Here is a 12,717-nt window from a genome sequence, read left to right as displayed (position 1 = left end):
TGTGACTAATATTAAATGAAAAAATCATAATAAAAACACATTTAGACACCATTTTATTTTTCTTCTAATTTATTTTAGCAGTACTACAATGTTAGTACTGCTTTAAGTTTTCCCCATTTTGTGATATTACAACCAGAAATTTAAACATACTTTATTAGAATTTTGCAAAGTAGCTAATAATTAAATGACTATAAAGTCAGACCTAATATGTTGTTACACAATTATTTTTACAAATTAACTTTTGAGAAGTGAGGCATGCATTTTTTCCAACCTCCTTTACTCCCATACCTTTAAAAATAACTGGAAATAGCTGGCTCCAGAAGGGACCTACTCAGTAAATTGAGTCCAACAATATAAACTAGAATCTTAGCACAAATGAAGCGGTTACATGAAGACTTTCGAGGTTTGTTTGAGAACATTAGTGAACACAACCTCATAAAACCAAGGAACACAGCAGTCAGGTATGGAAGAATGTTGTTTAAGGCATTCATTGTGCAAAATGTGTTTTACACAATTTTCAAAGTTTGGACATTGTGCAAAATACAAGCTTTGAACATTGTGCAAAACACATTTTATTGTAGCGTTTTGGTAAGATGAGACTAAAACGTGACTTTCTGGATCAGGGCAAAACCTATGTATGGTAGGTAACTTACATTAATTTACATGCCACCCTGAGCACCATTTAACCCCATAGAGACATATTGTGGGAGAAATCTGCTGTATGGATGCTTTTTTGCAGCAAGTCAGAGATGGCCAGAGCTGCTGGAAAGATGGGCAGAATATTCAAGAAAATCTTGGAAGAAAATCTGTTGGAGGGCAAAAGACTGGGGCAATGATTTCACCTCCAGCAAAACAAGTGACTTAAAATAATTCGGTTAGAGCTACAGTGAATTTGTATAAATGAATTCAAATTAACTACGTACTGAATCGTACGTAGAATCAAACTGCAAAAATAAAATAAATAAGGTTATTATAATTTAATGTTAATAATTTCAAATTAAATTTGACTAATTTGATCCCAGTATATTTGGATGTACATATATATCCTTGTCTTGTGAAAGCTTTTGTCGCTTTTTAAACATTTTTCGACAACTAACTCTAAAAGTTATTTTCTGAGTTGTACTCTTTGGCTCAACAGCTTCTTCCGCTCGCTTCCGCACTATAACTTTACCATTTCCGCTTTGTGTCTGAAGAACGATCTTGTTACGTATTTCATCTTTGACGTAGACCGGCATTTTCCCACAACACCCTGCTCCCGACACTCACAGATGACGAAAATGGCGGACAACTCGTCTTCGGTAGGTTCTCCAAATAAACAACGTTATTCAATGACACTGCCCGTTGTTAGGCTGTTAAATAATGTCCTGTTGTATTCAGGTGGAGATTGTGGAAGGCTGTCGCCTCCCCGTACTTCGTAAAAACCAAGAACATGAAGACGAATGGCGTAAGTGTTGTTAGAAGCTAACGCTAAGTACCGAGCCTCAGCTGGTTGTTGTTAACGGACACAAACACACGGCCTCAGGTTAAAGAACCGAGCTTCACGTTCATAATACACATTCAATTTTGAGGTAGGGTGGGGTTATCAGGACGCCCTTCTCTAAGTCACTTTTATTGTTTCACACATATGATGTTGTCGACTTAAGTCATTTCATCGGTGAGTTGGTAATAAAAACAATGTTACTGAAAGCTGAATAGATCAGTTAAGTGGTTAAACGGCAGCGTTAAGATATAAACAATTGTATATAGTTGGATATACAGTACAGACCAAAAGTTTGGACACAACCGTGTGTCCAAACTTCTGGTCTTTACTCAGTTCAGACCAAAAGTTTGGACACACCTTCTCATTGAATTCAATGAGAAAGTGTGTCCAAACTTTTGGTCTGTATTGAGTACAGACCAAAAGTTTGGACACACAGCTGTGTCCAAACTTTTGGTCTGTACTGTATTTGTCATTATTCGACTGGAATTAATAATTAAAAAGAAATCTTCGTAAAGCTCATGTTGTAAATGTTTGATTTCAAAACATGAACTCATTTGCACTGTAATTTAAAGTCGTCTCCTTCCTTGTCCACACGGACCTACAAAAGTACCCGGTAAAATAATTTATATTTTGTGAAAGATAAATAAATATCTTTCTCAAAATAAAACTTAAAAGCAATAAGAAAATTGGCTAGATTTATCTGTATAATCTGTGCATATACATAGCTCCCATATTTATATTTATACACAATATCTATATCTCTTTGCTATAACCCCTTATAGTCCATACATACATAGTCTTGTACATCTGTAAATAAATATTTATATCTCATAGAGCACTTCTGGATAGATGCAAACTACATCTCGTTGCTTGTACTTGTGACAGTGCAATGACAATAAAGTTGAATTCTATTCTATTCTATATATATTGTTTTTCCTCTATTTTTAACCTTACTTCTAACTATAATAAACCAGTCAGCAGAAATAATATTTTTTTAGTCTTTTGCTAAATTTGAATATATTTTTAAAAATAGATCAAAAAGAGCTGCTCAGCAGAGCAGCAGAGAACTAATGATTATTATGGTAGTTGACCAATCTGTACAGCTTTTAAAGTCCTTGTGATGGCCTTTCATATAAATTTGTTTATTTTGACCATGAATTTCTTTGAAAATTTTAATGTGCCTCTTAAAACATATTGACATTTATTGGACAATGAAAAAAACAAATTTGTTGATGCAGGCTTAGGTTCAGTTTAATATTTTTCTGCTTTTCTTACAGCATTGGCTGAGATTCTAAGTGTGAAGGAAGCTTCTGGGAGAAAGCTTTACTATGTCCACTACATTGACTGTAAGTAAAGCTTTTTTTTTTTTAACTACACCTTCAAACAATGTTTTATCTGTCACCCGTAAGTGCTTAAAGTTACTGAAAACTCCTCACCCGAGCTAATTTATCAAGTACATACACTAAAACATGTCATTTTTTAGTGCTAAGATTTTGTTTTTGAGGAAAAGGTTTTCAAAATTCTTTTGGTAATAGATATTTTCTGCTTATGCTTTAAATATCTGTGAGATGTCTGCATTGCATAGCAGTTGTTTCCCTACCTATGTTAATTTTATTGTGTCACAGTCAATAAGCGCCTCGATGAATGGGTGACAACGGACAGGCTGGACATGAAGAAGCTTCAGTTTCCAAAGAAAGAAGCTAAAACACCCACAAAGAACGGTCTGTCAGGCTCCCGTCCCAGTTCACCAGAGAGAGAGGTGGTAAGTGTGTGCGACATCACAACACATAGTAATCTTGGAGTTTATGTGATATCAGGAGTTTAGATTTGTGAAAAGTTGTATGAGATTTTTTTTTATCAAATCTTCGTTAACTGTTTTTTTTTAAATCTAGGATATGTGATGTAACATTTTATCAATGATCAGCTGCTTGAATTTACTAATCACTAACCCATCATTCAAATACAAACTTTTACCATCCAAAACTAGAACAGGATCTGTTAAATTCACAGACTAGCACCAATTCACAACAAATGTCAACAGAGACAGCTGCATACTCAAACCAGGCCAATCATATTACACAATTTCAACTTTTTAATTAACAAGATGATTTTTAGATCAGCAGATATTTAGTTTAATCTGTAAAGCTTTAAGTAGTTTAATTTGTTCTTCCACTCACCATGTTGCTTTGCCCCTTTTTCCAGTCTGTGTTTTATGAGTTTGAAAACTCCTCATTACTGCTAGCTTAACCCTCACATTTTGCTTTTCCTTTTAATCACTTTCTGTTGTCTGATACCAGAAACTGAACAAAGTGTGGATATTGTGGGTTTCATTGGAGGCTTTATTAAAATGCAGTAAATGAGAGCACAGAGTGTGGCAGTGAAGCAAACAGATGTTAAGTGTGATGGTGGGCAAATACATATACAGTACTTAAAGTTCTTCAAAACGCTTCAGTTTCATTCAACATGTTACCCAAAATATAAAATTATATCTAACCACAGACTAACTTTAAAACAGGGACACTCCTAACTAAAACTTGTTGATATTGTAATTTAAAAAAAAAAAACTTAAATACTTTCTTCTTCTAATTTATCATTCATATAATCAGGTTATGCCCACAAGGTGTCGAAAAGACTACATTTGACTTTTATAAGTGACGCTTATGAACATTATAAATGTATATAATGAATAAAAGAACCCTTGTTGATTTTAAGGGTGAAGTACAGATGTACTCCTCACGTTTCAGATTACTTTTTTAAGATGTTACAGTCATGTTTTCTTTTCCCTCCCCTTCAGTTATGCTATGCGTTGCATTGGTTATTCAGAAAATGATGATAGTAATGTAAAAAATTAGGAAAAAGTTCCCTGTGTTGTCAATGCTTTTAGATTTGTTGTGTTTGAGGCTGTAAAACAGTTTTCCTACAAATGGTAAGTGGTTCTAGATTCTAACTTTGCTCTTTGATTCTAAAAAAAATCACACAGTTTTTATGTGTAATGTCCACTGACTCTGATTTAATAACCAATCAAGACGTACACAATGAAAATTATTTTTATATTTATGTCTCTGTCTCCACCATGATTTTCTTGTAAATCTTTGCTTTGGAAAAAATAAAATAAATTCAGTCCGCCCACTTTCTGCCTGTCTAAGCCCTTAACATCTGTTTGCTTTTCTCCTGTGAGGTGAGTGAAAGAAGAGAAACAGATACTGACCCCGCTTTACAGAAGAAACAGGTAATCTTCCGCAGCATCGAGCCAAACAAAGCAGGACTGTTTGAACAGACCTGTGTGTAAAGATCATTTTTACTACCAACGCTGTCAAAGTTATTTTAGGCATTGTTTTGCTGTTTACTGTTTACATAAGCTGCGTACTAATATGGATGTCAGTTTAATCCCTTCCTTCTCTTCCTATGTGTTCAGAGGAAGAATCTAGATCTCAACATACCATCTGCCACACCCCCATCCAGAGGCAAAACGCTCCCCACACCGGTACTTAACATTAAACCTGATGTTAATGTTTCTCTCTGACTGCACAACCATGTTTTTAAATTTGCAAAGGAATCTAGATGTAAAGGAAATATGAGGAATATGTCTCAGTTATTCAAATACCCAGATTTGTAAATCTTATATGAATGTTTCTCATTTATTTGAACAGGACTTCAGGTTTTGCATTCAGGTTTAAAGGGTTGTTTTCTTGCTTGAAGGTTGTTGAAATAAATCTTTCCTGTTTTAGCTCATTGCCAAAACTATTTCTGTTTGCTAAATGCCACAGATTATCTTTCATAGAATTTATTTTTTTCACATTTCGAAGTTTATCTTCACTTAGATAGCTATTTGTTTAAATACTTTGGGAAACGACTGAGATGACTGTCTTGGATTTGTAAGGTTCTGTATAAGTATTTTAAGGCAACGCCTTAAATACTGCTTTGTTTTCTAACTATGTGGGAAAGGATAAAATAAATCAGCCAAGATATCAGGTAGAGAATTGTGAACCTCCAAAAAACTGGTTCGTCCTTGGGTATAATTTCCAGGTTCATGATGGCGCCACATTCATCCATCAAAACAATTGTAAGGAAAAATAACCAACATTGTTATCGATCAAACTCTTCAGGAAGTAAACAAGTTCTTTGTGGCAGAGATGAACATGTTTTTGAATGAAATGTGTTTAATCATTTCCAAAACAAAAGACTTTGTCAAGCTGTTGGCTTCACAAGCAGAGTCTCTATCCAGAGTAAAATAACTCCTAAACCGACATGGAAATTAAGACAACTCTGAAAAAAAGCCATTACTGACAAAGCAACACAGAGTGTTTGCAGAAACACTCGGGGACAAAAACTTAATTATGTGGATGGCATTGTTTTGTTTTGTGCTGATGGAGAGACTGATGCTTTTCACAAACTAGATGACATTTGGAACATAATGTTGAAGTATTGTCATAAAATGTCAAGAAACCAGGAGGTTAAAACTTAGTGGGCCACATTAGTGGCCATTGCAAAGCTCTAAGCTTGGAACAAAATAATAAACTATTTTGAGGAGTTTAAAAAGCAATTTAAAAAAAATTACTGGTGTTATTTAGAAAATATAACAAAAAGGAAAAAAAATGGTTTTTTTTGTCTATGCAAACATTTGGTTTCATCTGTATAATGCCAAATGTATTTTTTGAACAAAGGACGTAATTTGGTCGAGTGTGTAACTTTTCTGTTCCCAATTGACTTAAAACTGAACGTTTGTTTGTTTGCTGCAGAAGAGGAAAGTAGAGAGCGTTCCCCTGGTGACGCAGGTTCCCCCCGTGACCCCTGTGCCCTCTCTACCAAGTTCAGCCGAAGCTTCTCAGGCGGCTGTTTTTCCTGCTGTCAGAGAAGCCACCACCTTCAAGTCCAGAGAGGATCACGAACCGCTCTCCACGCTCACAACGGTAGGAACAACTTCATTTTGTTTTGGTGTTATGTTTTTGTTTTTTTGTTTTTTTCAAGCCTTCTTTGCCTCTCTTTCTTCAGAATGGCACCGCCCGGCGCCTCATACCTGCTCAGCCTGGAAGAAAAAGGAAAGCTAACTGTGGGGTCCCAGATGAGGTATGTGGCTGATACATTTTCACTCTACAGGCAGCTTTTCTCTTTCTTCTAATGTCTCCATCAGTTTTTGTTTCCTTTTTCATTTATGGCTTTATGAGCTGTCGACTGATGCATTGTAAACCATGTCTATATTTTGGATTTTCTCCAGCATTTAAGTAAATTCTGTAAAACAAGCATGCAGCATGCACATCTGAAATTTTATTAAAACACTGTGTTTATATTTAACTTGAGTTTTACCCAACTCGTATGTAAAATGTTATGAAAAGCTCAAGGAAAAGTTAAAAAAATATATATATATATTTTAAACGGCTCAATTTCTCTCAAAAGTAGATTTCCAATCAGATTATGCTTTGAAAATGTTAAACATTTTTTTAAAATTATTTTGTTTCTCACACAAATACACTGGGTAATTATTATCATTTGTAGACTACAAATACATCTAAATTTATAATACATTTTCTGATCCTCATATATTGATAAAAATGTTGCTGAACTACAAACAGTAAAAATTCAAACAGTCAAAAAAGTAAAGATAGTCCAACTCAGTGTTTTTTAAGTCTTTCATGGTTGAAAAAAAAAGCAATTTACAAAATGGGCATGCTTTGTTTAAAAGAAATGGCTCAAACTCTGTTATTAAAACCATAACTTGATCAGAAAATGTTTTTAAATTTACAAAAATTAATCCCCTGCTGAATTTCCTTCTGTGCACTGATCAAAGCCTGAAGGCTGTGCCCAACCTTGACAGTGAAGGGATCCTGCCTTGCTCAAGAACCCTGCCGTGCTCACAGACTGAAAGGTTGTTAGAGTGAATTTCTGCCAGAAAATTACCTGACAGTCTTGTTTTAGGCAGTTTTGAACACTTGAAGGACAACCTATTTGAGGTTGAAAGCGGGTTTTAATATTTGGTTTCTCTGTTTCTTGATCTTATTCCTTTTTAAGCCTTTTAAAAGTCAACTCACCACTTTATGATTGTGAGTTATGAAGATTATGTCATTTGGTATTTTTGCAATGTTGTAAAAAAAAAGGAGGTTTGGGATTGCCTGTTTCTTTTTGTTTGTTTGTATATATATATATATATATATATATATATATATATATATATATATATATATACACATACACGTATATACACACTTTATTAGTAGTATTTAAAAAAACAGAAAAATATGGTGTCATATTCACATGTATAATTTTAAAACAGAATTAATAAAATTTACCTTTTGATGTGAAGATGCAACTGTATGACCTGCTGGCGAGTATCAGAATTATACATTATACAATCTGTGGTTATCCATGATTAGCAGTCTGCATGGCAGACTTGCTATGAATTCACGCTGGATTGTAGAAAAAGTGTTTGTCATTCAAAAGTGATCCTTAACCAAAGCTTTCAGTGTGAAAGGAAACATTTTATTCCCCTCATTAGTTTCCAAAAGTCCGTGTTTTTGTGTCTTTCTCTGCTAGATGATAAAGGTTTTGCAGTATAACAAGCCTCAAAGTGCCACTGTGTTTCTACCGCCACCAGAGGTCTGTTGGATTTCCTACTATTGCCCATTGATTGTGTGTTGGTGTCCAAATTGAGCTGTGCCATAGTGGGTCCAATAAAACAGAGGTGGAGCTTACCTCTGACCCTAGTTTACTGCTTCTGGCTCATATTGATTAAAGGAAACTGAATAAACAATCCAAATCTGAACTTTAATACAAAAATAATTGCTTATTTGATCTTAATTTGACTTTGGGTTAACGGCATCTACAATCTTTATTTTTTCCACGTCAGGATTCTCAGGACAGCTCAGACGGCATCCCGAGCGCCCCGCGGATGACCGGCAGTCTGGTGTCGGACCGGAGCCACGATGACATCGTCACACGGATGAAAAACATCGAGTGCATAGAGCTGGGCCGACACAGACTGAAGCCCTGGTACTTCTCACCGTACCCACAGGAACTCACCACGTTGCCCATCCTCTACCTCTGTGAATTCTGTCTGAAATACCTCAAAAGCCTCAAGTGTCTTCAGAGGCATTTGGTAAGAATTTTTTTGTGACGTTCTCACTGGTAGCACAGTGCATTGCAAAAGTATTGGCAACACCTGAATTTTTCCCAGCAAAGATCTTGAGCAGATAAGCAGTAAGAAACCAAATCGTGCATTTATTAGCAACCTTTACTCTGATACTGCAAAGTAAAATCCAGAGCAGTCAGTTGCCACAGAATGCTGTTTGTACTAAAAATCCAACACTGCACAATACTCTGACCCTGTGTAACACGGTGTTGGCTGCATCAATCTGTAGGGAAGTTGGGGAGAGTTTATGGCAAAATAGATGGAGTTAAATTCGGAATAATCCTGAAAAAATGCAAACGGCAGCAAATTAATCTGTTAGAACGAGAAAAGTTCAGATCTAAATCCAAGGGAGAACGTTTGAAAATTTATGCTTCATCCAGTCTGTGTGCAAAGGAGCAAAAGTTTCTAGATGCCACTTTGTTGGCTGTGAACAATTTTGCAAAGCACTGAAACATTTTTCTGTTTTTCTATAAAATTGATGTAAGGTAATGATTTTATTTTCCAACTAAAGCAAGACTGAAAGTTCTGTATATTATTTAACTATCTGAAACGTGTTGTGCTCATTGTTTTTTATTTTTCTTTCCAGACTAAATGTAATTTAAGACATCCTCCTGGCAATGAGATCTACCGCAAGGGCACCATCTCTTTCTTTGAGATTGACGGCAGGAAAAACAAAGTAACAATTGTTATGCCTGTGCTTCACCGACAGGTTTATTTATATTCTCCCCCACCTGTTCACATTTGTCTTTTTCACTTTTTCAGAATTACTCCCAAAACTTGTGTTTACTGGCAAAGTGTTTCCTGGACCACAAAACATTGTATTACGACACAGACCCTTTCCTCTTCTATGTAATGACGGAGTATGACTCCAAGGGCTTCCATATAGTCGGCTACTTCTCTAAGGTACACAAATTATGACATTTAAACCGAGATAACTGGGTGGAAAGTTTATTCATGCTCACCAGGAAACATTTAATCTATAAGATATATAATCCAAAGATGCGCTTCAATTCTGTGTTGATTTTCAGGAAAAAGAGTCGACAGAAGATTATAACGTTGCCTGCATCCTGACGTTGCCGCCCTACCAGCGCAGAGGTTACGGGAAGCTGCTCATCGAGTTCAGTAAGTCTGAAGGGAAAGCGTTTTTATAATTATAAACTCTTTTTTTTTATGATTAACTTTTTGTTCACTAGGTTACGAGTTGTCAAAGGTGGAGGGGAAGACGGGAACTCCGGAGAAGCCGCTGTCTGATCTCGGCCTCTTGTCGTATCGTTCCTATTGGTCCCAAACAATCCTAGAAATTCTCATGGACCTTAAACCTGAAAACGGAGAACGACCCCAGATAACCATAAAGTATGCAGAGGTTGTGAACATTTGGTCATGGAATCTCTTTCAGAACAATAATGCAATAATTTGTCTGTTGTTTTCTACAGTGAGATCAGTGAAATCACTAGTGTAAAGAAGGAAGATGTCATTTCAACGCTCCAGTACCTTAACCTAATCAACTATTACAAGGTGAGAGATCAGAACTGATTGTAAATCTACCAATGCAGAAATAATTGTGCTTCTTTACAGTTTGCGGCAGTTTTATTAAACCCAATAGCAAAGAGACTGAATGTGCTTAATGAACGTCCCATTTACTTGTAATTAGCTGTAAAACAATTGGAATGTTTTAAGTGTACAGTTCCTGGAAAAAGTATTCATAAACAAAAGCTTTTCAACATTTTGTCAAGTTACAAACTTCAATGTATTTTGAGGTTTTATGTGACACAAAGAAGTTCATAATAACTAGTTGAATGGAAAACATAAGAGATGTAACTTTACACTTAAATCATGGTTTTGGTAGGTTTTCAGTTAAGAGAAATAAATAAAAAATATATGGGTTTTATTATTTACATTGGCCAGCAGTAAAAAAATAATGTATTTGAATTTCTAAAATAATTAGAATTTATCATATTCCTAAACTAATAACAGTAGAAAATATAGAACTGACTGGACAAAAAAAATGAATAAAGTAATATAAGCAGGGACAGCCAAGCCTTTGATAGATTAAACATTATGACGATTTAAAAAAGGTCTGTTAATGTGTAATCACTTTTAAATACGACTGTGCCCACATTTTAAATCTAAAATAAATTAATGCTTAATTCACTTTTTATATTTTAACAACCTGGTGTCCCAGTTGTGCCTGAATGAAGCAGTTGAAAAAATCTGAACTCCATCGATGGAAATTTCTCCAACTTACATTTTACAAAATGCAAGTTTTATTTTGACTGATGCTACTGGTAGCCATTTGGACTTCAGGTATTAATCTTCAAATATCAATGATGATTTTTTGGTTTTAAGTTGAATTTTTTATATATATAAATTTTATATATATATAAAATCCAAATTCAGCAATATTAAGAGACTTATTGAGATTCTGGTCACATTTCTGAAAGAAAACTGTTAAAATATTGCAGGGCTGCATTATATAAGCATGGACGCTGTGATGTAAACATGTAAATAACGTCGTTCTCTGCTCCAGGGTCAGTACATCCTGACTCTCTCTGAGGACATTGTGGACGGACATGAGAAAGCCATGCAGAAGAGGCACCTGCGCATCGACCCTAAATGTCTCCACTTCACTCCAAAGGACTGGAGCAAAAGAGGAAAGTGGTAAAACAAACAAACAAACAAACAAAAAAATCAGCTTCCTCTTCACTAAACCCTCAAACCTGGACAGCAGTCATGGAGCAAAGTGTTGGATCAGATCAAGTTTTTTTAAATTATTCTTGGACTTCTCTTCAGATATACAGTGGAACATGGACTTACTTGAGATGCATAAGCTTTGGTTCGCAGCACTCATCGTTTATTGATTAATATGTTTGTACATTCTTGGAAATGAGTAACGACGTAACTAAACTTGGCGCTCTTCACTGTGGAAACATAGCTGGTAATTAACCAAAATGGTGCGTTTAAAGTGACTGAAGTTTGTTTGTTTAATAATGTAAAATTAAAACCTGACATTGGAAACGTTCAAGCTGTCCAATGTGGGCATTTATAGTTTTAGCTTAAAAGTTAAATATTTATTCTGTTGGCACAACTCCATGTTATTTTTTTTTTTTTTTACTTGAAATTATAATTATTATTTGATCTTTTGGTCAACGTATTTTTCCATATTTCAAGTGTGAATATTATCAACCAAGTTATTTATCCTGGAAAGGCTTCAAAAATGATCCAACAGCAGAAACACATCTTTTGGTTTTTCAAATGTAGCATAGTTTAACTATTTTCCATTTTGCTCTGATTAAAGAATGTGCTCCACACACAAAAAGAAATATTATTTTGCTATTTCAGTTTAAGTGACGTTTTTTCTTTTTTAAAAAGCAGCCAGGCTGCAGGAGCTCTAATCTGTCCTGGTGGGTAAAGGAGGGGAAAAAACCCCACAAATTACAATCTGTTGCTAAAATTTAGAGTAATGGATTGAATTTACAGAATAAGATATATGGCCAATATAATTCTCAGTCAAAATAATTCCCGTTTGTGGTTCTCTGAGTGCCTGAAATTTTAAAAAAGTTCCTTGTAGGCTTTTTGTTTTTCAGTACCAGCCTATAAATATAGTGTTCTTGTAACGATGGCAATTTGAAAAATATCTATTCTTCACATCCTCTGTAAATATTTGTATAAACCAACATGATTATTCAGGTTTATCACAGACCTAGTTCTGTTTTTTATTACCCTATTTTTAAATAGGCAGAAGTACAAATGCTGCTGTGTGCTGATCATTAAGATTTTTTTATTTTATTTTACTCACATCCTGTGTCACAAAATATTTTCCCTCAGTTAAATCTGTTACTGGAGACTGTAAATACTGAAGACAGAAGCCATGCAGAACTGTTAGAGGAATGTAAAATTATTGTACAGTTCCTTTATTTTTAACTTTTATCTAACAGGCTGCACAACATGAAAGAATTAAGTGATAAACTTGTTTTAATGTTTACATGTGGGGAAAAAAGGTGAATTTGTCCTGTTAAAATACTTGGTATATCTTTAAGTGTGCAACACTTTAGTGTCATTTGAGCATTTGATATAAAAATCTTGTTGAATTCATAAAAAAATGTCCTAAAAATCA

At 34.8% G+C, this 12,717-nt stretch overlaps 1 protein-coding gene across 2 annotated transcripts; it reads left to right on the top strand.

The window, feature by feature from the left end:
- Window positions 1-1,060: 1,060 nt before the first annotated feature.
- On the top strand, window positions 1,061-12,717 carry LOC116728130 (histone acetyltransferase KAT5). 2 transcript variants are annotated; one of them, XM_032575952.1, is made up of 16 exons: window positions 1,061-1,298; window positions 1,378-1,444; window positions 2,758-2,826; window positions 3,106-3,242; window positions 4,659-4,709; window positions 4,896-4,964; window positions 6,220-6,390; window positions 6,473-6,547; window positions 8,009-8,071; window positions 8,322-8,570; window positions 9,190-9,279; window positions 9,366-9,506; window positions 9,632-9,725; window positions 9,797-9,956; window positions 10,037-10,118; window positions 11,131-12,717. In XM_032575952.1, exons 1-16 carry the CDS (start codon window positions 1,269-1,271, stop codon window positions 11,263-11,265), a joined length of 1,683 nt encoding a protein of 560 aa, XP_032431843.1. In that variant the 5' UTR covers window positions 1,061-1,268; the 3' UTR covers window positions 11,266-12,717. The 2 variants fall into 2 exon arrangements, with proteins under 2 accessions (XP_032431843.1, XP_032431844.1); XM_032575953.1 differs by lacking the exon at window positions 4,659-4,709.

The sequence above is a fragment of the Xiphophorus hellerii genome, chromosome 11 (genome assembly GCF_003331165.1).
Source record: "Xiphophorus hellerii strain 12219 chromosome 11, Xiphophorus_hellerii-4.1, whole genome shotgun sequence".
In the NCBI taxonomy this organism is placed as follows: Eukaryota; Metazoa; Chordata; class Actinopteri; order Cyprinodontiformes; family Poeciliidae; genus Xiphophorus; species Xiphophorus hellerii.
The sequence above is the reverse complement of the archived record's forward strand: the minus strand, read 5'-3'. Positions and strand labels throughout refer to the sequence as shown.